At 53.1% G+C, this 25729-nt stretch overlaps 2 protein-coding genes and 2 long non-coding RNA genes across 5 annotated transcripts; 2 read left to right on the top strand and 2 right to left on the bottom strand.

Moving 5' to 3' along the window:
- The first annotated feature begins 535 nt into the window (after window positions 1-535).
- MUCL3 (mucin like 3) lies at window positions 536-5467 on the top strand. Its single transcript, XM_051855973.2, has 3 exons — window positions 536-575; window positions 1146-3751; window positions 4350-5467. Exons 1-3 carry the CDS (start codon window positions 536-538, stop codon window positions 4494-4496), a joined length of 2793 nt encoding a protein of 930 aa, XP_051711933.2. The 3' UTR covers window positions 4497-5467.
- Window positions 5468-8392: 2925 nt separating this feature from the next.
- LOC138849749 (uncharacterized) lies at window positions 8393-9816 on the bottom strand. The gene is made up of 2 exons (XR_011388878.1): window positions 9542-9816; window positions 8393-9463 (listed from the first exon to the last, which is right to left on the bottom strand). It is a non-coding gene; the product is annotated as an uncharacterized lncRNA (long non-coding RNA).
- A 3026-nt stretch (window positions 9817-12842) lies between these two features.
- LOC138849818 (uncharacterized) lies at window positions 12843-19973 on the bottom strand. The gene is made up of 3 exons (XR_011389033.1): window positions 19733-19973; window positions 18138-18496; window positions 12843-14345 (listed from the first exon to the last, which is right to left on the bottom strand). It is a non-coding gene; the product is annotated as an uncharacterized lncRNA (long non-coding RNA).
- MUC21 (mucin 21, cell surface associated) lies at window positions 19470-24301 on the top strand. Of its 2 annotated transcripts, none has more exons than XM_070074818.1 (3): window positions 19470-19875; window positions 21603-23314; window positions 23896-24301. In XM_070074818.1, the coding sequence occupies exons 1-3, from the start codon at window positions 19806-19808 to the stop codon at window positions 23911-23913; spliced, it is 1800 nt and encodes a 599-aa protein (XP_069930919.1). In that variant the 5' UTR covers window positions 19470-19805; the 3' UTR covers window positions 23914-24301. The 2 variants fall into 2 exon arrangements, with proteins under 2 accessions (XP_069930919.1, XP_069930918.1); XM_070074817.1 differs by having other exon boundaries at window positions 19475-19875; window positions 23586-24301.
- The last annotated feature ends 1428 nt before the right edge of the window (window positions 24302-25729 follow it).

Genomic DNA, 25729 nt, shown 5'->3' with positions numbered 1-25729 from the left:
CCTGGCCACAGCAGAGAGCTGGACTGGAAGAGGGGCAACCGGGACAGAATCCTGCACCCTGACGGCTACTAGAAACCAGTGTGCCAGCACCACAGGCGGAGGATTAGCCTAGTGAGCCGCGCGCCAGCCCAAATGTCTTTTCCTTTCAAGAGGGCACCTTCATCCACCGACAGGAGGCTTTTGGGACATAAAGAGGGGGCTCCAGAGGCCTGGGGGTGCCGCAGGGCTGGGTCGGCTCTTGTTCTCCCTCACCTCCTGATGTGAACACTTCCCGTCTCCCTCTGCTCCTCCTCCTCGCCGTTTCTTACACTTACTGCTCTCACTCACAGCCTGCTAACCTTGTGGGAAGTTCTCCCAGAGGTCTCACCTCAGTCCCTCACCCTGTTACCTGTAGGGTAGAGTTGGGATGTTATGGAAAGATGAGGTTCTGGTTATTTCTTTTCCTCTGAGTGCTGTCCTGCAAAGGGGATTCCACGTCACTGGTGAAGCAAAATGCAAGTCCACACCTGCTCCCACAGCCTACCAACCCACAGGCATGGAGGGGGACATGGATGTCGACCGGCCCCCACACGACAGTAGTGTTGTGTTGAAGGCAACGGGAAAGAGTGATTAGCAGAGAATTTGTTGAGCTCGGAGATGAAGCTAGATCTTATCTGCTTGGGAGAATGCAGAAGTTTAATCCCTGAGATTAAAAGTTGAGGAGTAGGGGCTGGCGCTGTGGTGTAGTGGGTAAAGCCACTGCCTGTAGTGCCAGCATCCTATATGGGCACCAGTTCGAGTCCCGGCTGCTCCACTTCCAATCCAGTTCCCTGCTATGGCCTGCGAAGCAGTAGAAGATGGCCCAGTCCTTGGGCCCCTGCACCTGCATGGGAGACCCGGATGAATCTCCTGGCTTCTGGCTTCGGATTGGCCCAGCTCTGGCCATTGAAGCCATTTGGGGAGTGAACCAGTGGATGGAAGACCTCTCTCTCTCTCTCTCTCTCTCTAAAACTCTGCCTTTCATATAATAAATACATAAACCTTTGGAAAAAAAAAGAGTTGAGGGGTAGATGTGGGAAATGAGGCAGCATTTTTGCTGCAGGCAGAGTCTGAGCAAGGGTCCAGAAGCTTGAAGCGAGGTGGGGATTTGATCTCATGGCACTCAGAGAAGACTGGCTCGGGAGAGGATCTAGGGGAACACGGACTCCTAGTGAGGGGGGAGGCGGGGAAGAACACGGGGTCGGTGTCTTACCTGCTGTCTCCCTCCACAGGTGCTGCTACCTCTCAAGAACTTCAGAGAACGGGTGAATCCCCGACGTCGGGTCACTTGCTCCCCCTCACTCCAGCCCTTGCTGGCAGTACTGCCTCTGAGCAGTCTGTTCTGCACTCGGGACAAAGACCTACAGACCCCCCGAAACCTACCGAGACCCAAAAGCCAAAACGCCGCTGCACCACCACTCACCGTTCCAGTGCAGTCCACAAACCTCTAGACAACTCCACCACCTCAGACCACGGAAGCTCTACCGCTCGGCCTGAAGCTCCTCCCACTTCCAAGCAGAGCCCCAGCCATCAAGGGCAAACCCCAGTGATCCGGAACGGACGCTCTGCCGATAATGCTAGCTCTGCTGAGGCACACAGAGGATCAGCCGACTTGGGACCTCCAACCCCAACAACCAAGAGCAAGACAACTTGTCTCAAGTCTACAGCAAGCAGGTCAACAGCAACCAAAAGGCCAGCTACAAGTGTAAGGCCATCGGAAAAGGCGAGCACTGTTTTAGGGAACAAGAGCAGCGCCTCACGCAAGACCACAAATCCTTTCCATGACTCTGTCAGTTCAGAGGTCAACAGGGAAACCACACCTTCCTCAGAAAAAACCACAGAAGCCTCAAGGTCATCAGACAAAGCTACTGGGACCCCCAAGAAGTCAGAAGGAACTACAGATTATGGAAATACACATATGTCAGACACGACCCTGAGGACTGCCCAACACATGAAGACCACATCAGCTGCCAAGACCACAGCACCCCTGGTAAAGCCTACAAGGCCTGGAGACTTGACCACATTCTCCAACAAGAAGATTGTAAGTACTCAAGAAACCCCCACAGGTGCCCAAGACACACCTGTCCCTCCAGAACATGAAGGAAAGATCACAGTGGTCAGTGAGGTCACGGGTGTACAGGGACAGCCCACAGGACATAAAGAAGAGACCACGCTAACTGATGGGAAGATCATGAATACCCAAGAAGCCCCTACAGGGCATGGACAGAAGACCACAGCAGCCAACGAGAAGACTACAGATGACCAAGAAACCCCTACAGGGCATGGACAGAAGACCACAGCAGCCAACGAGAAGACTACAGATGACCAAGACGCCCCTACAGGACATGGACAGAAGACCACATCAGCCAACGAGAAGACTACAGATGACCAGGAAACCCCTACAGAGCATGGACAGAAGACCACAGCAGCCAACGAGAAGACTACAGATGACCAAGACGCCCCTACAGGGCATGGACAGAAGACCACATCAGCCAACGAGAAGACTACAGATGACCAGGAAACCCCTACAGGGCATGGACAGAAGACCACATCAGCCAACGAGAAGACTACAGATGACCAAGAAGCCCCTACAGGACATGGACAGAAGACCACACCAGCCAATGAGAAGACTACAGATGACCAGGAAACCCCTACAGGGCATGGACAGAAGACCACAGCAGCCAATGAGAAGACTACAGATGACCAAGACGCCCCTACAGGGCATGGACAGAAGACCACATCAGCCAACGAGAAGACTACAGATGACCAAGACGCCCCTACAGGGCATGGACAGAAGACCACATCAGCCAACGAGAAGACTACAGATGACCAAGAAGCCCCTACAGGGCATGGACAGAAGACCACACCAGCCAACGAGAAGACTACAGATGACCAGGAAATCCCTGCAGGACAAGAAGAGACCACATCAGCCAACAAGGAGACCGTAAGTACTCAAGAAGCATCTACAGGACATGAGGAAGAGCCCACATTGGCCAACGAGAAGGTCACAGGTGCCCAAGGGAAGCCCACAGGACATGAGGAAAAGACCACACCAGGCCATAGGACAATCACACATACCCAAGAAACCCCTACAGGGCATGAAGAAGAGCCCACGTTGGCCAATGCAAACAGCATAAGTACCCAAGAAACCCCTATGGAACACGAAAGGACCACATTAGTCAGTGAGAAGACCACACCATTCCCAGTAGAGCCTACAGGACATGAAGCAAAGATCACATCAGTGCACGGGACTATGACACAAGTCCTAACAAAGTCCACAGAAAACCCGGAAAAGACCACATCAGCCACAAGTGTCTCCCAAAAGCATACAGGACACCCAAAGAATACCACACTGGCCACTGAGACCGGAAAATCCTCAATGCAGTCCACAGAAAACCCAGCAAAAACAGCAGCCGCCACAGAAAGCACACGACCTGTAGGCAGGATTACAACAAAGAGATCCATCACTACTTCCTGTTTAAATAAAACTGCAGTCACCCATCAGGTACCCACTGGGTCCTCTACAAACACCACAGCTAGACTGGACCCAGGTTCTGTCATGTCAGAAGTTCCAGGCAACAAGAGCCATGGCCATCAGGATAAAGACGTCACCCAGGAAGGTGCCCACGCTGGAGAAACGGGAGGGAACGATCCCTTCCCTGCGTGGGCCATAGTCATTGTGGTCCTGGTGGCTGTGATCCTCTTCCTGATGTTCCTCGGCCTGATCTTCCTGGTAAGGGACAGGGGTGCCCCAGAGGAATGAAACTATGAGACAGGGAAGCTGGGAGGAGGGCTCAGGGTTACAGGGGAGAGCCTGGGAGAAGAGGGGTGGTGGGGGAGGCGATGGCAAGAGAGGGGTCGTGGTGGTGAAACCGAAGGGCAGGCAATCAACCAACAGGAAGTGGAAGCTTTCACTGGGGAGAAAGAGGGAGTGGCCGTGGCCAAGAGGGAAGGGGTGTGGCCAAGAGGGAAGGGGCATGGCCCAGAGGGAAGGGGTGTGGCCCAGAGGAAGGGGTGTGGCTAAGAGGGAAAGGCGTGGCTAAGAAGGAAAGGGTGTGAAAGAGAACATTTAGGGGTTGAAAATAGAAGTGGGGGTGTGTGAGGATAGAGGGTATCAAGGTGAGAAGGACAGGACAGAGGGGGCTGAAGTTGGGGTCTGGGACTCAGTGCATTGGATCTGGGGCTGGAATGAAGATCAAGGTTTGCGGAAGAAGGTAACCGAAGGTTCAGGATTGGGCAGGACAGGAGAGAGGGCCTGGGATGCGGGGAGCGGAGGAAGGCAGATGGTGAGGCAGACGCTTCTCATTCGCCGCTTCTCGTCCCAACCGCAGGTCTCCTATCTGACTCGAACGCGCCGTGTACGGACCCAGGACGCCGAGGACAACGAGCCGGACGACGAGGGGGGCCCCAACTCCTACCCGGTCTACCTGATGGAGCAGCAGACTCTCGGCACCGGCCAGATCCCCTTCCCACGGTGACGGCTGAGGAGCTGCCACGCCCACATCTTCCACGCGCTTCCGTCCTGGACGACGACTGAGACTCAACATGTCGATTTCGTGGACTCCAGGAAGGGCAGAAAGGACGGACAGCATGAACTCTCCATCTGCTGCTGCTTCTCCGCTGAGACCTGCTGGGAGGAGGTGATTAGCAAGAAGGCTTTAGACTGGGAGGCAAGAGAAGAAAGAATGAACAACACAGGCTAGCGCTCTCTGTAGGAGGCGATGGCCGGAGGATGAAGAGGGACCTGTGGGGTGAAGACCAACGCAGGACACTGGGACCTGGGCCACACCTGATGGAGGGAGCCGCAGAAAGGCCACGCCCTCACTGTCTTGGTGGGAGGGGGCCGCGGGAAGTGGGGACCACGAGGGCAGAGCCCGCAATTCGTGACTGATGTAGAAACAGACTTGTCTCTGACTTCCCCGGACCCTTGCTTTTCTTTCTCTTTTTAATGAAAATACAAAAAGCAGAACAACAAAAGAAGCTATGAAGAAAAGAGGATTTCTTTCCTTCTCCCTCCTCTCCATGCCCTGGAGCGAGGAAGATTCCAGAGAGAAGACCACGGACCTTGCACCGGGGTTCTTCACTCTTGCTCCGCGCAAGCCTTCTCCGCGGCCTCCTCCCTGGGTTGGCTCGCTCGGCTGTGGGGCTGCACAAGGAGGGGATTTCTGCTCACACTGCAGCCTCGGCCACCTGGGAGCACGCCACGCCCTCCCAGATGGCGCTCCCCGCTCGGCTTGTTTTTCTGTCTCTTTCTGCAAAAGTCATTGGTGGCTTTATCTTGTAGGACTCATCTGTGTTCCCTGCTGCCCCTGTCCTCCTACACCTTCACCCCAAATGCTGGCTCTCCTGCTTGCTGGCCTCCATCTGCACGTGCCTTCTGGATTTTTCTCTGCCCCTCCACCTGTCACTGAGAGGGCAAAGGGGGCCGAGCAGAGTGGACAGATCACAGCACCCCTTTATCTATTGGTCTTTTTTATAATAAAGTGTAATGTGTTTATACAGCAAGGACATGGTCGTTCTGTCTGGGTCTCTGGCTCTGGCCGTGACCTCACAGATGGCTCTGAGCAGGAGCTGCGCTGGCTTTACCTAAGAGCCAGCCTCAGTTCATGCTGTGTTGTTTGCCTGGTGACAGAATGAGGAGAAAACACACCAACTGATGAGCCAGCACACTCTGTTGAGGATATAAAGAAGGGTAAGCTAGGGTTCCCACCTGACACAAACTTGAGACAATTAAAATGAGATGCTATCACAAGGCAGGGCTCTACCCACTGAAACACCCACGCAGTGAGCGTGTGTCATAGCCACGCTTATGTGAGGACCGCAGCCTTGCTCTGGGGAGCCTGTCCATGCCCAGCGTCAGTCTCCATACAGCCCTGGCCCTGGCTCTCCCAGGAGACGCGCCGCTGGCACTGGGGCTGGCGCCGGCACCGAGAAGAAAGGCACTGTAGTGTGCCGCAGGCCGTCCAGCCTGAACCCCACCCGGAACCCAACAGCAGGGCGAGTGTGTGTGTGTGTGTGTGTGTGTGACTAAATGTGTGCTTTTCTGTGTGTGTCTGTTTGTGTCTCTGTGTGACTGTATGTGTGTGTCTCTCTGTTTATCTGTGTGTGTCTGTATGTGTTTGTGTGTATGTCTCTATGTATCTCTGTGTCTGTGTGTGTGACCATATGTGTGCTTGTGTCTGTGTATGTTTGTGTATGTCTGTATGTGTCTGTGTATGTCTCTGTGTGTGTCTCTCTATGTGTGTGTGTGTCTCTGTATGTGTGTCTATGTCTGGGTTTGGGTCTGTGTGTCTCTGTGTGTCTTTCTGTATGTGTATCTGTATGTGTGTATCTGTGTGTGTATCTGTATGTTTGTATCTATGTGTATCTGTGTTTGTATGTGTATATCTGTGTGTGTATCTGTATGTATGTATCTGTGTGTGTATCTATATGTGTGTATCTGTGTGTGTATCTGTATGTTTGTATCTGTGTATCTGTGTTTGTATGTGTATATCTGTGTGTGTATCTGTATGTATCTGTGTGTGTATCTATATGTGTGTATCTGTGTGTATCTGTGTATGTATCTGTATGTGTGTATCTCTGTGTGTGTATCGTATGTGTATCTGTGTGTGTATCTGTGTGTGTATCTATATGTGTGTATCTGTGTGTGTATCTGCGTGTGTGTATCTGTATGTGTGTATCTGTGTGTGTGTTTTGGGGGGTGACCATTTCCTGCTTTCAAGGCGGCCCCACTCTAGAAGCTGGAAGCTTACGGCACACAGCAATCCCACCCCCGACACTGACGTCGCTGTCACCTGGGCCTGGCTGGCCGATCTCTCAGGCTCGCTGGGAATCTGCCCGGGGAGGCCTTTGCTGAGGGTGGAACTGAAGCTTAGGTCTCAGAGAGGAGGCATGCGGGGTGCAGGGGACCCAGACTCGGGGGCTTGGAGAAAGCCTGAGGCAGGGGGTCCTTCCAGAAGAGGGGGAAGATGCTGGTCTTCAGCGGTCCGGGCCGTGGCGAGCCTGGGACAGGGTGTGGAAGTCCTGGGAGGGGCACAGAGGCCCACTCACCGCAGCCTCTGACATGGACGCTCTGTCTGAACCCCACTCAACTCAGAGTCTTGAACATCCACCCAGACTGACCCCTCCCCCGCCAAGGCACAGCGTGGGGCCCTGGGGCTGTCCGCCCCCCCCCCCCACTTCCCCTGGATGATCACGTTGAGATCCAGGGGAAATCCTTGGGCAGGCTCCGGCTGGTCCCTTGCTAGCGACAGTTACTCTTGATGAGCAGGAGGTGGGGCGGGGCTTGGTGTGGGCGGGGTGAAGTGGGTGTGACTGGCTCCCCTCCCACTGCCCACCTTCCCGCTACCAGGGAAGTCACCTCTGGGTAGCCGGTGTCCGAGACCAGGCGGGCTGGGTGGGCCAGGCTCGGGAGTGGGGCAGCAGAGGCTACAGTGCCGGCGGGGAGAGGTCAGGCAGCGGCTGGTCTCACTGGCAGAGCGATTCCTGGCTCCTGTCAGTCCGAATCTGGATCTATGGTAACCAGTTCCAACCGGCTTCTCCTGGGGGAGGACAGGCCTGGCCTTGTTTCCCTGCAGCCATCATCAATAAACTAATCAACGCTGGTGCTGGGATTGCTTCTTAGACTTTTTTTTTTTTTTAAGAGATTTATTTATTTATTAATTTGAAACTCAGAGTTACACAAAGAGAGAAAAAGAGGCAGAAAGAGAGAGTTCTTCCATCCACTGGTTCACTCCCCAATTAGCCGCAATGGCCGTAGCTGCGTCGATCCAAAGCCAGGAGCCAGGAGCCTTTTCTGGGTCTCCCAAGTGGGTGCAGGGGCCCAAGCACTTGGGCCATTTTCCACTGCTTTCCCAGGCCATAGCAGAGAGCTGGATGGGAAGTGGAGCAGCCGGGACTTGAACCGGCATCCATGTGGGATGCCGGCATTGCAGGAGGTGGCTTTACCTACTATACCACAGCGCTGGCCCTAGGCCCATTCTACAGATGAGCCAACCGAGGTTCAGAGCAAGGGGCCTTGTTCAAATCCCTACAGTGTCCATGGTGCAGGGTTGCTGGTTCTCTCTGACCCTGGGGTCTCCAGAGCCAGCTTCCATGCAGGGGGTGCAGGCCGGCATGGGGGGCTGGGATGGTGGAGGGACCACCGAGGAACAGAGCATCAAGGAGTTTTGTACAAGAGGGAGCCCAGCTGCATCTGAGTCCAGATCTCTGCTTTCAGCCCCTGGAACCTCCAGAGACTTATGACCCACAGTCAGCAACGTCCCGGGCCGGGGTCTTCCCTGCCCAGCCTCGCGGTCTCATGCTCAGGGCTCTCCTTCATCCCCTCCCGGTGTCGCTCCCTTGCCTGCAAAGGAACGACACTGTTTGCAGCTTATCGGTCTTCAGTAGACTTTTAATAAGAAAATAACAGTGACAGAAAAAGAATGAAGGGAGGAGAGTGGACAGGAAAAGCCCCCTCCTTCCTCAGCACACAGCTTATATACAAAATCCGGCCAATTGCAAGCGGGCTCCAGTCCATGCACGGAACACTCCAATCCACTGTCTGTTCACGCAGTGTGCACGCGTCCTCGGGCCAATCAGATGAGGTGTCACACAGCAGGCAGGCTCACCGCGCGGTCCTTGGCGCCATCTTGTTGTTTACAACATTCTCAACTCCTCTGGAAAGTCCCGACCGTGGGAAAGCATTGCCCTAACCGAAACTAGCAACATCCACCTTGTGATAAAGACACAGCAACAGCTATCAGACCGACCTTGACGTGGGGGCTCCATGGCTGTGTATCCCATGGAGCCCCACACCCGGTGCCCAGAAGCCCCAGGGAGTGCTGGCACTGCAGGAAGACCTGGCAATCTGGACCCTGTCACCTTCATTTTTCTCCACTCGGCCTCCTCCAAAGGCCTCTTGTGCCAGAAGTGAGACCACTCTGGCTCCGAGGTGGGTCTCCTCTCTGGCAGGCTCTCAGGGTCACGGCCTCCCTGCCCAGGAGCAGGTGTGAGTGTCACAGTCACAGCCAAGTGAGAAAAGGGGTGAAGCCAGACCTGCCAGGGAGCAGCCTGCGGAGGCCAGGAGCCCAGCTGCCCGGTGCACGGCTCCCTGCGAGCATGGAGCACGCCAGCTTCCTCTTACTCCTTCCAGAACCCTGGTCCTGGCGAGCTCCGAATTCCTCCCGGAGCTGCAGTCCCTCTGAGACGCCAGGCGTCCCCCCTCCTGACCCCCCGCAGCCCAGCTCTGCTCTGGAACCCAGACATCCTAGACAGCAACCACCCTTGATGATTCCTTCAAGGTGAGCAGAGGGAAACCTGCCTCTTGCATCCCAAACGCAGCGTCTCCTTGGGATCCTGGGAGCCGGGAGCGAATTCCCCACCAACCGGGGAGCACATGGAGGCCGCGGAAAGTCTGGAGACGAGTGTCCCTGGCTCAGGCGTGCTGCTTGCACGTTCTCTTTTTCTGGAAGCAAAGGTGACGGGTCTCTTTCTGCCTGCTTCTGCCTGTGCCCCTCCCACACACAGCGAGTCTGACCCCCACCTTCTCCTTGCAGCAAATCCACTTTTTCCTCTCGCTGCAACCCTAAGCTGGCAGCATGGACACAGCACCCACTCGTGCTCTATTTCCCAGAGTCCTGGGGTGCACGCGCATGGCTGCTGGATGAAGCTCAAGTGCTCTGAGTTCCCTCCACCCCATCTAAGCTTCGCTCGGTCTCAGAGCTAGGCCCTGGGGCCAAAGCCGAGTCAATGAAAACACCCCTTCCAGAAACGCTGCCCAGACTGAAGTCCTCGGCTCTCAAAATCCCCGGATAGAGACGGGCGTGGAGGGGCCACCCCCCCCCCGCCCAGATGGGCGTGGAGGGGCCACCCCCAACCCCCACCCCCACCCAGCTGTGGGAGCCGTGTGGGAAATCAGTCTGCAGACAAATAAAATCTGAGCTCCTGCGGTCGCCTGACCCTTCTCTGCCACCCCTTCAGAATTTGGAGTGTCCCTGCTCAGTTACTAAAGCCCCCTGCTAGGCAGCGCATGAGGCCGCTGCACTCCCAGCGCAGGCTGCAGCGCGGCGCACAGGGGCACAGAGAGCAGGCGCGGTGGCAGAAGCAGGTTGAACGAGCACGGGGACATTGTGTGTGCCTTTTCTTTTCCCTCTGCGGTCTCTTCCATGAATCCTTCCTCCAGCCCATCCCAGCGACTCTGCCCGGACACTGCCCTGCAGTCCGGTCCTCCCCTCCCTGCTGCTCTGTGCCCCCATCCGCCTCGACCCCGTGTTCAGCTGTTGTCACAATGGATGCCGCCCACACTCAGCTGTGCCTGCTCGCGCTCTGAAATTCAGGCCTCTAGCTCCAGCTAGCCTTTTTAAAAAAATCCTGTCTAGATGCTGTGTCCTGTTGAATGTAACATTCACATGTTCGTTTGGGAAACATTTTTTTTTAAGAGTTGTTTTATTTATTTGAAAGGCAGAGTGACACACAGATTTTCCATCTGCTGGCTCACTCCCCAGATGGTCATCACGGCCAGGGCTGGGCCAGGTTGAAAACAGAAACAAGGAATTCCATCCAGGCCTCCCATGGAGGCAGCAGGGACTCAAGTGCTTGGACCATTTTCCGCTGCTTTCCCAAGCGCATTAGCAGGGAGCTGGATCTGAAGTGGAGCAGCCGGAACTCGAACCAGTGCTCTGATGTGGGATGCCAGCATCGCAGGTGGCCGCTTAACCTGCTGCGTCACCACGCCGGCCCCTCAGTAAATGTTTTTGGACCATCTACTGTGTGCTGGGTGTGAAGATACATCTGTGAGCAAAGCAGCAACTTCAGAGTCCACCATCTCCTGGGAAAGGCAGGTCGTTTGCAAAGGAGACGCCTAAGAAGAAAGAGTCCCAGGTGGACAGAGATGCCAGCAGGCCTCGCCTTGCTTTCCCACTGTGGGCCTGCAGAGCCACCTGGTTAGCACCCGTGCTTGCCACCTCCACTGCAGGAGAGTCCCTCCTCCAGGCTCGGGTTCCCAGCCCACCCCACTACCTTCCCAGGGGTTTCTCCCCGCACCCCTACAGTTCTCACCTCTCCTCCTCCTCCAGGGCCTGTCCCATCAAAAGCCAAACAAGATCTAAATAGTGCACAGGAAGTACCTGCAGGGGATCACCTACAACATGTAGGTGCTGAGCTGCGCCCCTGGGTTCCTGGGTCACAGAGGGTCAGGGCTGCATCTGGGTGTCTCCAAGATGTGTTACCTGGGGGTTCAAACTCAAATGCTGTTAGTATGCAAGGCCTGAAGAGGACCAACTCTTATTCTTCTTGATAATATCTGTTCTGAGTGAAGTGACAGCTCATTATGATTTTGATTTGCATTTCCCTGATGGTTAGAAATGTTGAGCATTTTTCTTTTTCTTTCTTTTTTTTTTTAAAGTTTTATTTGCTTACTTGAAATGCAGAGAGAGAGAGAGAGAGAGAGAGAGAGAGAGAGAAAGTGAGCTTCCATCTGCTGGTTCACTTCCCAAATGGTTGCAACTGAAGCCAGAAGCCAGGAGCTTCTTCGGAGTCTCCCACGTGGGTGCAGGGGTCTAAGCACTTGGGCCATCTTCCACTGCTTTCCCAGGTGCATTAGCAGGGAGCTGGATCAGAAGTGGAGCAGCTGGGACTTGATGCCGGCACCCTAGGCAGCAGCTTTAGCCGCTACACCATAGTGTCAGCCCCACAACTCTTACTCTTTTACTGTTATTAACTGTTTGAGAGACAGAGAGAAAGACAGCATTCCCATCTGTTGACTCAGCCTTCAAGCGCCTGCAAAGGCCTCAGCTGGGCTGGGGCTGGGAGCCAGAAACTCAATCCAGGTCTCTTGTGAGGGTTTCAGGGACCCAGTGACTTGCTGCCTCCCAGGGTCTGCACTGGCAGGAAGCTGGAGTCGAGTCAGAGCTGGGGCGTGGCCATGTTAACCAGTGGGCTCAATGGCTGCTGGTCTGCACTTCAGCAGGCTCCGAGGCTCTCCCGACGCCTGTGGTCCAGGCAGACACCTGGAATACACTGCTCTTCCAGCACCCCCGTCCATCCTAACAACCCTCCCACCCCACCCTGCCCAGGCTTTCTCATCTCTGCCCCTCTGAACTCGCCTTTGGCATCGAGCCCCTTGACATAATTCCATATAAACACCATGTCCTCACCTCTTGCTCACTGTGGAGGTATTTTCCCCACAAGTCCAACCCGAGTAATCCACTGTAAATAGTTCAAAATGTCCAAGAGTCCTACAGGCTTGTCGTGAAAACTGCTCGCGGGAGATGCATATTGGGCACAAAACTGTGGGTTTCAAAAATGCTTGCACCAAAAGACACTTATCTTTTAAAAGTTGTCTTTTGAAGATTGATTGACTGATTTAAAAGGCAGAGTCACAGACAGAGCGGGAGAGAGAGAGAGAGAGAGAGAGAGAGAGAGAGATCTTCTATGCGATGGTTCACTCCCCAAATGGCCACAATAACCAGGGCTGGGCCAGGCTGAAGCCAGGAGCCCATGCCCTTAGACACAGAGTTTTCTAGACAGTTCCTCAAGCCTCAGTTCTTTCTGGGATCTCCCTTATTTGCTTTTTTAACAATTGGAGTACAATTCTCACCACGAAAAATGACGTGTGTGATGTGGTGGCTATGTCAACTGCTTGATCTAATTGCTTCACCAGGCACGCCTGTAGCAAACATCACGTTCACCATAGACAGATAAAGTGTTTATTTCCCCACTATACCAGCTTTATTAAGCTGAGAGGAAAGTAGAAATTAAATTTAGAATAAAAGGAACAACATTAACTTAATTTAGTTACTTAATTCAGTTTTTAAAAAGATTTATTTATTTGTTTGGAAGTCAGAGTCACAGAGAGAGGGAGAGACAGAGAGAGAAGTCTTCTATCCACTGGTTCACTCCTCAAATCGCTGCACTGGCCAGGGCTGAACCAAGCCAAAGCCAGGAACCAGGAGCTTCTTCCAGGTCTCCCACATGGATGCAGGGGCCCAAGGACTTGGGCCATCTTCTACTGCTTTCCCAGGTGCATCAGCAGGGAGTTAGGTTGGAAGTGGAGCAGCTGGGACTCAAACAGGTTTCCCTATGGATGCTGGCACTTTAGGCAGTGGCTTCACTTGCTATGGCCATAGCACCAGTCCCCGGAACAACACTAATTTAAAAAAATACTGCTCACAGCTAAAAAGTATTGAAATATGATTTACAAGAGGTGTCCAAGTCTTATCACACAGCTGATTAACTGTAAAATGTGCATCCCACCCAGCTAGGGTATAGAATATTTCTCCCATCTCAGTCATTCCCTTTGGGTCCCATTCCAGTCAGCACCCAGCCCACCAATGCCGGCCATTTTTCTGGTCTTTATTTTGTGATCTTTCATGTATGTCTCACCTGTCTCTTAGCTATGCAACCTTCTTGGTTAACACGCTTGGTATAGGGCGTCTTGAAGTTTCCGTGATGTGTGTCCTCCTCCAGTGCCCGAGCAATGGTCAAAGCAATTGTGTATAGAATATGCAAGTACAGTAGTTAAAATGCTGTTTTCTGGGCTGGTGCTGTGGCATAGTGGGTAAAGCCACTGCCTGCAGTGCTGGCATCCCATATGAGCACCAGTTTGAGTCCTGGCTGCTCCACTTCCGATCCAGCTCTCTGCCATGGCCTGGGAAAGCAGTAGAAGATGGCTCAAGTGCTTGGACCCCTGCACCCACGTGAGAGACCCAGAAGAATCTCCTGGCTCCTGGCTTTGGATTGGCTCAGCTCCAGCTGTTACGGCCACTTGAGGAGTGAACCAGTAGATAGAAGACCTCTCTCTCTCTGCCTCTCCTTCTCTCTTTGTGTAATGCTGCCTTTCAAATAAATAAATAAATCTTAAAAAAAAGAAACACTGTTTTCTCAAAGAAATATAAATGAGAGGAAAATTACTAATATCACACACACATATAAGATGAGAAATAGTATTGAAAAGCAAAAATTTGTGAGTTTGACAATCCAAGAAGGTTTAAGTGATATGGATATAAAATACTTCTTTAAAAATATTAACAATATTGTTTTCTCTCTTAGGAGGCTTTTTCTTTTTCCTTGATAAATAGAGGCCCATATAACCCCCACAACCACAGACGTGCCTTGGTCTGGACCTGGACACAGGCCTAGGCTCTGGAATGTTCCACAGCCTGGGAAGTGAACTGGGTCCCTGAAGGCAGACTTGACACTGGGCATGGTGGAGTACAGGACGAGGACACGCAGTGGGTCAGGAACTGGGCCACGATCTTGGAGGAGGTTCTGGAGTGAATCACGGCAGGAGTCACGGACGTGGGGGAGGCCATCAGGACAGCCTTGGCGTGGGTGGTACAGGAGGCCACCTGGGGGGCCACGGAGGAAAAGCAGAGGGTGGACATCAGCTGGGCCATGCAAGAAGCTGTGGTCAGTACATCTTGCGGGAGAAGCAGATCCTGGAGGAGAAGCAGTGACCATGATAACACGGGCTGGGCTGGGCTTCCCCAAGGTCCCCAGGAAATTGTCCATAGAGATGGCCATGGTCAAGGTTGAGAGAAGAACCAGAAAAAAAGATCCCAGAGAGTCTGGCCAACAGGGCAGCCAGAAAAACAGCCAGTGGTTCTGGGGCGACCTGCAGTGTCGTCGGGTCTGGACGGGAGGGCAAGGAAAGGTGTTCCCTGACCTTAACCGGGGCTCAGAACCCCTGGGAGCAGGCAAAACCCTCAGCGATCGAGCTCAGAACAAGATCTCTCTGGGTTCCCTCATGCAAGCCAGAACCTGTACCCCCTAGGCTTTGGGTGCCTCCTCTTTTGTTTCTTTAGGAAGCATCATGATCCCCGGGAGGAAGGAAAGAATTATTACAGCTTAACGAGCCCAAAGCTGCAGTGTTTGCAACAGCCGGGTGACGCGCCTGCTTGTTTATCTGTTTGGACAGGCGTTCCGTTGCCTTTCTCCTTTGTTAGTGAGTGCTTCCCAGGCGCTAAGCCTCGTGCTATTTGACTTCGAATAAACTAGCACTGAATGATCCAAATAGCCCTCCGAGAACTGCTTTTCTGGCCATAAAATGGACAAGGTACAGTCCTCAGTCCTATCAAGAGAAGCAGCAGATGTTTCTGGGTCAGATACTGAAAGCACTTTCTAGTTGTCTTCATCAGTGGGCTCGACGGTGGGTAATATCTAAATCGACAACTGGGCAGAGGGAGGAGACTGGAGGAGCCTTGAGAGCATCCGCCGGACCTGCTGAACTTGAGCTTGGGGTGTCTTCTCCCAGCTTCTTAGCGCTGAGGCTTTCAGGGACAAAGGGCGGGGCTTGCACGGAGTGGAGACCAACAGAGACTCTGAATACATCTGAGACCTAAAAGGGCTTAGCATTCATGGTATGGTACGACTAAAAGAGCACACTGCCCACCTCGCACGCTGGGAAAATGTCTCGCAGCTCGGAGCTGAGTACTGGGGGGCGGGGGGCTACACGATCCCCTCCCATGGGGATTTTGAGTTGCAAGATCTTCTTCATCTGGGTTCACAGCTTCAGGCCACACACCCTGAGTGGCTCTGACTTGGATATGTCTGTCCCCTGGTGGGAGATGGGGCCTATGCTGGGTGTTTAGGCCGCAAGGGCTCCACTCGTTCAAGGCACCGACTTGGAAGTGGAGCCCCGGACCCTGATCTTGCACTTCTCAGCCTCCAGAATCCTGAGAAAACACATTTTCTGTTCTTTGCAACTGCGCAGTTTGTGGGATTCTGCTAATAGCAGCACAGAGCCCAGGAAGGCAGGTGGAGAGCAGAAAACCATTGTGCCCCTGCTGAGTGCCCGCCGGGCCTCCTTCAGCTTGCTTTTTTCTTTATTCTCTTTCTTTCTTTCTTTTTTTTAAAATTTTATTTATTTATTTGAGAGGTAGAGTTACAGTGAGAGAGAGAGAGAGAGAGAGAGAGAGAGAGAAAGTCTTCCATCTGCTGGTTCACTCCCCAAATGGCCACAACGGCTGGAGCTGTACCAATCCGAAGTCAGGAGTCAGGTCTCCCATGTGGGTGCAGGGTCACGGCTTTCCCAGGCCATAGCAGAGAGCTGGATCGGAAATGGAGCAGCCAGGACTAGAACTGAGCCCACATGGGATGCTGGCGCTCTAGGCGGGAGCTTTATCTGCTACACCACAGGGCCAGCTCTTCCTTTCTCTCTCTCTCTCTCTCTCTCTCTCTCTCTTTCTTTTCTTTCCTCCCTCCCTCCCTCCCTCCCTCCCTCCCTCCTTCCTTCCTTCCTTCTTTTCTTTCTCTCTCTTTCTTTCTTTCTTTCTTTCTTTCTTTCTTTCTTTCTTTCTTTCTTTCTTTCTTTCTTTCTTTCTCTATTTATTTGAAAGGCAGAGAGAGAAAGAGAGAAAGAGAGAGAGAGAGATCTTCCATCCACTGGTTCACTCCCCAAATGCCTGCAGTACCTAAGGTTAGGCCAATCTGAAGCCAGGAGCCAGGAATTTCATTGGGGTCTCCCAAGTGGAGGTGGGAGGGACAGGGACAGATATACTTGGGCCACCATCTGCCTCCCTGACATCTTAACAGGAAGCTGGCTCAGCAGCATGGGTGGTGGCGACACACGCCAGGCACTGTGGGCGTCCCAAGAAGTGACTTAGCCCACTGCGCCACAACGCCTGCCCCGCCTTCATCTTTGGGAAGAAATTTCCTCCACATTTTTTGGTCCCTTCCAAATGCTCTGGGATGAGTGAGGAGAAATCTGCCAGGATGGTGCTACAAGCTCAAATGTTAACATTCACTGGACTGAGGCTGGCACTGTGGCATAGTGGGTAAAGCCACTGCCTGTAGTGCTGGCATCCCATATGGGTGATGGTTCGAGTCCCTGCTGCTCCACTTCCAATCCAGCTCTCTGTTATGGCCTGGAAAAGCAGTAGAAGATGACCCAAGTGCTTGGGCCCCTGAATCTGCATGGAAGACCTGGATGAATCTCCTGGCTCCTGGCTTCAGATTGGCACAGCTCTGGCCATTGCGGTCATCTGGGGGAGTGAACCGGTGGATGGAAGATGTCTCTCTCTCTCTGCCTCTGCCTCTGCCCTTCTGTAATTCTCCCTCTCAAATAAATAAATAAATCTTTAGGGGCTGGTGCTGTGGTGCAGTGGGTTTAACGCCCTGGCCTGAAGCGCCAGCATCCCATATGGGTGCCGGTTCTAGTTCTGGCTGCTCCACTTCTGATCCGGCTCTCTGCTATGGCCTGGGAAAAGCAATAGAGGATGGCCCAAGTCCTTGGGCCCCTGCACCCGTGTGGGAGACCCAGAAGAAGCTCCTGGCTCCTGGCTCCTAGCTTTGGATTGGCACAGCTCCGGCCGTTGTGGCCAATTGGGGAGGGAACCATTGGATGGAAGATCTCTCTCTCTGCCCCTCCTCTCTCTGTGTAACTCTGACTCTCAAGTAAAAAATAAATAAATCTTTAAAAAAAGACTTTGGGAACCGGAGTTAATAAATACACAATATGAAGTAAGTAGATTCAATGAGTTTCATAGCTTGATGATTCCACGGACACCCTCTCTCCAGCTTCAGCAACACACACTCAAGTTTTCACAAAGCACATACATCCACCCACCTAGAGGTGATGCTTGCTAGCCTCCCTTGCAGCTAACATAGCCAATGATAATATTTCTTATGGCTACAACTTGGAAGTCAAGACAGAATTGAAATGCTTGATGACAGCAGTCTGAGTCGGGAGATGGGTTATAAGAATTAAATTATTCTGGGGTCCTTCTATTGTGTTGAAGGAGAGTAAATATATTAATGACATTTACAGTCTAGTAAACACACATGCTATAATTATTTAGAATAGCTCCTAACAGGTGCAACCTGGACTTGAATTCAGGATGTCTGCCTCCAAGTAATTCTAAAGGAGAGAATGAGGGTCTCTCCTAGCATTTAGCTACAGAATAGGACTTCTGGGAGACCAGGACCCAATGCATCACTGGCTGCGTCCTCAGCTCTCAGCCGCAGCAAAGAGCTGTCCGTCACAGCCTCCAGACTGACCCTCCCCTGAGCCTGTCCCCGTGCACCCGACCCCTTCCTGTTTCTGAGGCTCGCTCGCTCCACATCCCCTCCTGTGTCCATCCACCTGCTGCTCGCTGGCTCCCTTCAAACAGCTTGTGCATGGCAGAACTGTGCTCGCTCACCTGCAAATAGAGGAAATGATCTGGCTTCTCCTCTTTGGCAAGGAGGAGGAAAGGACCCCTCGGGTCTGCAGAATGAGCCTCAGAGCCCCAAGACACCCATCACGGGCTCCCCAGAACCCCGGCTCGTTTGGGTCTGTTAAGTCACGCTCAGTTGGCTGACTGCGTGTCCTTTCTGGGGACCACAGCCAAGTGTCCGGCCAATCTGGAAGCTCTTGGAGGTCTCAGACTACACAGCTCCTTCCTCCTGTTGAGGTGCTCTGCCCTCCTGGTAGGGCACCCTACTGGGAGATGCTTCGTTAAGACTGAGGGACAGACACAGCTGGAGAATCCTAGGGTTCAAAAACTCCTTCGGGAGCCCTCTGAAAACAAAAAGAGAGAGAATTCCTATGGTTGAGGGTCGGAAGGAGCTCTGCACCCCTTCACCTGCTGTGAGTCTGGGGATGGCTTGTTCCCGTATGCTCAACACCCTCCCCGTGCCTGCAGCCCCAGAGACCTTGGCCTGGCTTCCAGATGGTTCTTCCCCCAGAGGCACGTGTGCTGGGGGCGTTTGTCTTCAGAGCAGTGAATTTGAGGGGAGCTGGCACCTTTAAGGGGAGGGGCCTCGTGAGTGGTGATTAGGCTTTGTGCTCTGCTCCAGAGGCATGTTCTTGCTGTCAGGAGAGCAGTGGTGGTGCGGGCAGCTGGCCCTCGCCTGACCCTCTCTATTGCTTCCTGGCTCACTGGGTGACCCCTCCCTCTGGCACATGCAGCTGCCATGAAGCTGTGCACCAGGGCCGAGCAGACGGGCTGCCCAGGTTCCGGGCTTGCAGCCTCCTCGACTGTAGATTGGCCTGCTCCGGGGACTTCATCGCAGAAACACAAAATGGACCAAGACCCCAAAGATAGCTTCATTGTGCCTACTTCTGTCTTCCTCTGTTCACTCCACATGCACAGCTGAGTGCCTACTGCATACTGAGAAACACCCCATTTGTCTTCTGCTCCTTACCCGGGAGCTCAGATCCGCAGCTACTCTTCATTTTTGAATCTCATATCCCTATTAGTTCCGGAGCTATGGGGTCCTTGCCCCCGCAGCTGAGTTCATGAGTGCTTCGTCCACACTGACGCAGCTCCTCGGGGCTTCCTGCCCGGACAGCAGTCTTGAGCTAGAGCAGGTTTCTAACCCCCTCCCCGCCTCCGAGGGTGGGTCCTCTCCACTCTGAAAAACTTGATCTCCTCATTTCTTTCTACTTCCTGCTGCAGCCCAGCCCAGTGCCCCGCCTAACGTGCTCATGTCATTCTCCTTTCTCACCTTCCTCTTGACCCCCTGTCTATTCCTTGCCAGGCTCAGTACTCCTTTGTCACCTGCTCACAGCCGGGAAACTGGCAGGTCATCTGCCCAACCCCTCCCCAGCCCGTGGGAAGCTATAAAGGCCCCTGAGTTCCTCCACAGTTCGGCAAGAGGCACAGCCTTGCATGGAGGAAGCTTGAGGAAGCCAGGCATCAGTCCCTCGCCAGCCCCCACCCCCGCCCCCAGCTCAGAGTTTTTCCAAGGACACAGCCTTAGAAGACTCCAGCTCCTGGGAGCTCCAGCCTGTATCTTTTCACCTTGAACTCACTTTCTCAAGACCCTGAAGGTCTTGGCCACACCTGGGATCCAAGCATCTTTGCTTTGCAGCCATAAAGAGGCAAATGAAGAGGCAGAAAGGAAACAGCTTTCTTATGTACTGGTTACTATGGCACCTCCTACCGTTAGCAGCTGGTGAGTAATTGTATTGAAAAGTGGGTGGTCGGAGAACCTTGGCAGAGTTGCTGGAGGGAGGTGTGGTCTGTACTGGGACTAGCTCTGCCTCGCCTCCCCTCCCCTCGCTCGCATCATTGCGGTGTCACAATGCGCGTCACCCAGGAACACAGTAGTTATAACTGTGGGCTCGGGTCTCAGACTGCCCAGGTGCGGGGCTCACGGCTCCACCTGTTAACTGTGTACTTTGAGGGAATCGCCTCTCTGCACCTGAGTTTCTGCACCCTGCAATGTGTGATATGGCTTGGGCATTTAAATAAAAAGAGTTGGCTGTTTGCAACCATCACTCTTTTCTATTCTACAAACTCAGTCTCCCTCCTTAACCCTGAGTCAGCCTCAGACCAAGCAGAAAAGAATCTAAGAATCAAAATCGCTGCCCCCCCTCCCCCCGCCCCGCTCCATTTCCACAGTGCGGCACCGGTGCATGGCTTTGTGGGCCATTGCCCATGGCACAGATGGAAAGCATGGCATTTTAAAGAATGCATCGTTGCGAGCCATGATTAGCCCTCCTGGAATTGTGCCTCATTAATCTTGTCCACCCTATCTTCCCAGATTAGCTCTACTCCCTCTTCCCCTTGTCCCTCCTACTTCCGGTTATCCTAGTTTCTTGTAGAGTTTTACTCACGATTCTGACCTTAATGCCAATTGTACCATATCACATTGCAGATTTTTGGAGGGCCCTGCCCAAAACAGGGCTAAACTCTAATCCCATTAGTTCAAATAAGACTAAGGAAAAAAAATGGATGTTGGCCGCTTGGGGGCTGGGGCAAGGTTAGCAGTGAAGTGAGCCGCAGAAGAGATGAGCCGGCACAGGCTGGAGCAGCCAAGTGCCCTCACCCTTCTGGACAGTGAGAGGCAAAAACGAGGCGCAACGTTAACTCCTGCTGAGCCTCCAAGACTCTGAAAACCTTCCCTCCGCCTGCAGGCCCGGGTTTGCAGCTCTTAATCCTGGAAGATCATAGGCATGTGAGCTACTTCTAACTTGTTCTTCTGCCTTTGCCGTAGTTGTTAGGAGCCCTGGGAACCCCAGCGCATTTAGAACCACCTGGGCCTGGGAAATCCCTGGGCCCCACCTCAAACTCCGATTCGTGTAATTGGGAGCTTGGGAATCTGTGTTTTCCATGAGCTCCCCAAAGTGATTGTGATGCAGGTGTTTTCTGAACAACATTCTAAGAAGTATTTCTAAGGAGCAGTACTACTTAATCAGTGCCTATTAGTCTCACCTGCTGCTGTAATACTTTATGATACCTTTATGTGTATGGATCTTGGACAGCAGAACATGGAATAAGCTCATCTACCAGTAAAACCAGGCCACGGAGCTTTGGCATTGGACTGTGTGGGAGAGTGACTTAGCTTAGTCTCCGAAAGTGCAAATTCAACGGCTGGATTCAATTTCCTGTTCCCCTACTTACTGGCTGTATGAATTTACGCAAACATCAACATTTATCATCCTCAATTTCATCATTTTTTTTGGTGATAATATATCTATGTGATAGGGTTAAAGCTGCACTAAATAGCATTCTTCATGTCATACATTATTCATATAATGAATTTTAACTAAACATTGAAAATATACTCAATATAATTAGTCACTTATATGATTATCTTCAAAATTAACTTCTTTGAGGATAGAACATTTACGAACACTGGGGCAACTTCCACTACCTTTGGCATATCCACTTCTTTAGGAACCAGTCCAACGTCCAGTGCGGCAATCACATCGGCCAGTGCTGTAGCCAGTGCAACCTCCGGTGAAACCAGCACATCCTCTAATGCCACATCCAGAGAGATGTCCAGCGGGACCAGCACCACCCCAGATGCAGCACCTGGTACAACCTCGGGGGGGACCAGCACACCCTCCAACCCCACCTCCACTGCGGTCCCCAGTGAACCCAGCACAACCTCCAACCCCACCTCTACTGAAGTCTCCAGTGAGCCCAGCACACCCTCCTACACTGCCTCCACTGTAACCTACAGTGAATCCAGCACAACCTCTTACACTGTCTCCACTGCGGTCTCCAATGAGCCCAGCGTGACCTCCAACTTTGCCTCCACTGTAACCTACAGTGAGCCCAGGACACCCTCCAGCCCTGCCTCCACTGTGGTCCCCAGTGAACCCAGCACAACCTCCAACCCCACCTCTACTGAGGTCTCCAGTGTGCCCAGCACAACCTTCAACACTGCCTCCACTGTAACCTCCAGTGAATCCAGCACACCCTCCTACACTGTCTCCATTGTAACCTCCAGTGAACCCAGCACACCCTCTCACACTGTCTCTACTGCCATCTCCAGTGAATCCAGCATGACCTCCTACACTGTTTCAACTGCGATCCCCAGTGAATCCAGCACACCCTCCTACACTGTCTCCATTGTAACCTCCAGTGAGCCCAGCACACCCTCTAACACTGTCTCTACTGCCATCTCCAGTGAATCCAGCATGACTTCCTACACTGTTTCAACTGCAATCCCCAGTGAATCCAGCACACCCTCCTACACTGTCTCCACTGCCATCTCCAATGAGCCCAGCATGACCTCCAACTTTGCCTCTACTGTAACCTACAGTGAGCCCAGGACACCCTCCAGCCCTGCCTCCACTGTGGTCTCCAGTGAAGCCAGCACACCCCCCTACACTCTCATTCCCAGTGAACCCAGCACACCCTCTAACACTGTTTTAACTGTCACCTCCAGTGAAGCCAGCGCAACCCTCTACACTGTCTCCAATGAGCCCAGCGTGACCTCCAACTTTGCCTCCACTGTAACCTCCAGTGAACCCAGGACACCCTCCAGCCCTGCCTCCACTGTGACCTGCGGTGAACCCACCACAACCTCCAGCCCTGCCTCCACTGCGGTCTCCAGTGAACCCAGCATGACCTCCAACACTGTCCTCACTGTGACCTCCAGTGATCCCAGCACACCCTCCTACACTGTCTCCACTGTGGTCTCCAGTGAGCCCAGCATGACCTCCAACTTTGCCTCTACTGTAACCTACAGTGAGCCCAGGACACCCTCCAGCCCTGCCTCCACTGTGGTCCCCAGTGAAGCCAGCACACCCCCCTACACTCTCTCCACTGTGATCCCCGGCGAAACCAGCACACCCTCCTACGCTGGACCCAGTGAAAACTCCAGTGGGGCCAGCACAGTTGTCAACACTGGACCCAGCACGATTTCTGGTGGGGCCACTACTACCCCCAACTCTGGATCCGGTGCAAGCTCTGGCAATTCTGGCACACCTGCTCCCACTGGAACACAAACAAGCCCCAACAGAATTAGCACAAGTGTTGCTACTCCAGTGAGTGGGGTGAAACCTAGTGGTTCCTTGGAGCCATGGGAAATCTTCCTCATCACCCTGTTCACAGTGGTGGTGTCTGTGGGACTCCTTGCTGCGCTCTTCTTCTGTGTGGTGAGTGCCTAGTACGTCAGCAAATGTGTGGGGGAGGAGCAGAAGGAACCTACAGAAAGGGGGTCCAAATAGTCAGGGTATGGGTAGGAAAGGGAGACCAGGAGACAGTTACAAAGAGGAAGCCGCTGGCCCATGGGGAAAGGAGCAAGGACTGGAGGGAGGACTGTTGAATGAGGGTACGGTTGGAAGGGTGAGAAGATTCTAGAAAAGTCCATGGTGAAGCCTTGGGAGGGAAAGATCCAGTACTGAGACTTGAATCTTCTTTTTCTAGAGAAAGTGCCTGTCCCGGGAGAGCACCTCTGACACAGCTCTCTACCGCCCCCATTTCCCGAGCCTTGGCTGGGACACGTACAGGGTCAGCCATGGACCTTGGTGGAGCCTTGACAGCGTCTGGAGGAAGCCAGGCTCCACTGTAGCCTTGGAGATGGATGGGGCACGCGGTGGACCCTGAGGGTCCACTCTCTGCCGAGGACGCTCACCTGGGGGACCAGCGACCTGATTTTCCTTTTGTTCAGCCCAGAAGATTCCTCTGAGTGTTGTTTGGGTCCCTGATGCTTCCTCCCTTCTCTTTCCTTTACCAGAAACTGAAAAGAGGATAATAGGTTGGTCACTGAGCTAAAGAATAAATGTGGCCGGGGCCGGCACTGTGGCGTAGCAGGTAAAGCTGCCGCCTGCGGTGCTGGCATCCCATATGAGTGCTGGTTCGAGACCTGGCTGCTCCACTTCCCATCCAGCTCTCTGCTATGGCCTGGGAAAGCAGTAGAAGATGGCCCAAGTCCTTGGGCCCCTGCACCCATGTGGGAGACCTGGAAGAAGCTCCTGGCTCCTGGCTTTGGATCATTGTAGCTCCAGCCGTTGCAGCCATCTGGGGAATGAATCAACGGATGGAAGACCTCTCTCTCTCTCTCTCTCTCTCTCTCTGCCTCTCCTTCTCTCTGTGTAATTCTGTCTTTCAAATAAATAAATAAATAAATCTTAAAGAATAAATGCAGCCAAGATAATCTGTGTGTGCACAGAGTGGGTATCTACAGATGTGAGTTAAATATCTCAGTTTTCTGCGAGAACCCCATGCTCAAATCCACCTGGCAACCCAAACCTCCATAGTGAAACTCAGCAAAAAAAAACAAAAACAAAAAGCCAAGCTCGCTCATATCAGTGCATCCCCATTTTCTAATCCTTCTTTCCCCAAGCAGGACTCTGCACCCCCAAGGCTCGGCAGGAGCACTGAACAGGGGGAGATGAGAAGGGAGGGCAAGGGGCGAGGCTCCACATGTTCTTGGCTGAGGCCCATGGTACCCAGAGATGCAGGCGTGGTGCAAAGACAGCCAAGAGCCCTGCAAGGTGGAGGCCGCGCAGTTCCAGAGTCTGTGGGCATGGGGTGTGTCCACCCAAGGTCACGGTTCCCAGGGCATGCACTTGTGCCGCAGACCCAGGCTGCTCGTCGGGAGGCAGGTGCTAGCTGACACTCGTCTCTCCCTTGCTTCCCCGAGGGAAAGACTTTCTGGCCTGCTAAGGTTTAACCTCCAAGAGATATGGGCGAGACCACTGGGCGGGGGGATGCCTGAGTCTCGTGAGCCCCCTCCTGTGGCTCCCCGTCGTGGGTCTGGGGAGGTGGCTGTCTGATCTTCCCTGTCTTGGAGGACACAGGACAGCTGCTTTGTGGAGGAAGCTCCTCTGACTCCACCAAGGGGCACGATGGCTCCTACCTGGGACGGAGCCCTCAGGGGACAACTCACAGTTTGTTGGTGGCTTCACCCCAGCATGCAGCAGTGGGACCTGCTCAGCTTCCCCCCACTCACTGGGCTTTCCTAGGGTCAGCAAAACCCAACAGTTGGAGCTTCCCATGGAGGCCACGTTGTTGGCAACCATCATCCTCACCATCACCATCTCAGCAACCAGAAAGGGAAGACAAACTGAACACCTGAAAAGGTGCCGCCCATTAGTGGGAACCGTGGGAAGCAGTATGTGAAAGATACAAAAATAAATAGGATCAGGCAAGGGAATCCAATTAGATCGCTAAAATAGGCATGCAACATGGATATGCAAGTTTCAAGTTTTAATAGACAAATGGAAGGAGGCTGGCCACAGCTGAGAATATTAGCACCTAATCTGGAAGAGCAAGTGGGAGAGAGAACTCAGCTAGCCACATCAACACGGGGCTGAAAATCACCTAGAAAACCTAAGACACAGGGGTGGGCATGGGGGTGGGGTGAGCCCAGGAGATCTGAGTGTAAGGCTCAAAGCTGGGGAGAAGAGAGGCAATAGAAGTAAAGGAACCTAGAGAAGAGATGCGGGTCTACAGGCTGAAAGGTACAGCTCTGTAAATATACTAAAAAGCACGAGTCATCCATTTTAGACAGGTGAGCTACACGGTATGTAAATCGTATCTCAAGAAAGCTGTTAAAAATAGGACCA

This window comes from Oryctolagus cuniculus, chromosome 5, assembly GCF_964237555.1.
Source record: "Oryctolagus cuniculus chromosome 5, mOryCun1.1, whole genome shotgun sequence".
NCBI lineage: Eukaryota > Metazoa > Chordata > Mammalia > Lagomorpha > Leporidae > Oryctolagus > Oryctolagus cuniculus.
This window is presented reverse-complemented; position numbering and strand designations above follow the sequence as displayed.

Bases quoted from the DNA above. Each gene is read 5' to 3' on its own strand.
- MUC21 (XM_070074817.1), top strand. From the start codon at position 19,806: ATGAAGAGGCAGAAAGGAAACAGCTTTCTTATGTACTGGTTACTATGG. The intron at 19,876-21,602 runs GTGAGTAATTGT...CCACTTCTTTAG, and splicing joins CCTCCTACCGTTAGCAGCTG to GAACCAGTCCAACGTCCAGT. The intron at 23,315-23,585 runs GTGAGTGCCTAG...TTCTTTTTCTAG, and splicing joins CTGCGCTCTTCTTCTGTGTG to AGAAAGTGCCTGTCCCGGGA.
- MUCL3 (XM_051855973.2), top strand. From the start codon at position 536: ATGGAGGGGGACATGGATGTCGACCGGCCCCCACACGACA. The intron at 576-1,145 runs GTAGTGTTGTGT...CATGGCACTCAG, and splicing joins CGACCGGCCCCCACACGACA to AGAAGACTGGCTCGGGAGAG. The intron at 3,752-4,349 runs GTAAGGGACAGG...TCCCAACCGCAG, and splicing joins TCCTCGGCCTGATCTTCCTG to GTCTCCTATCTGACTCGAAC.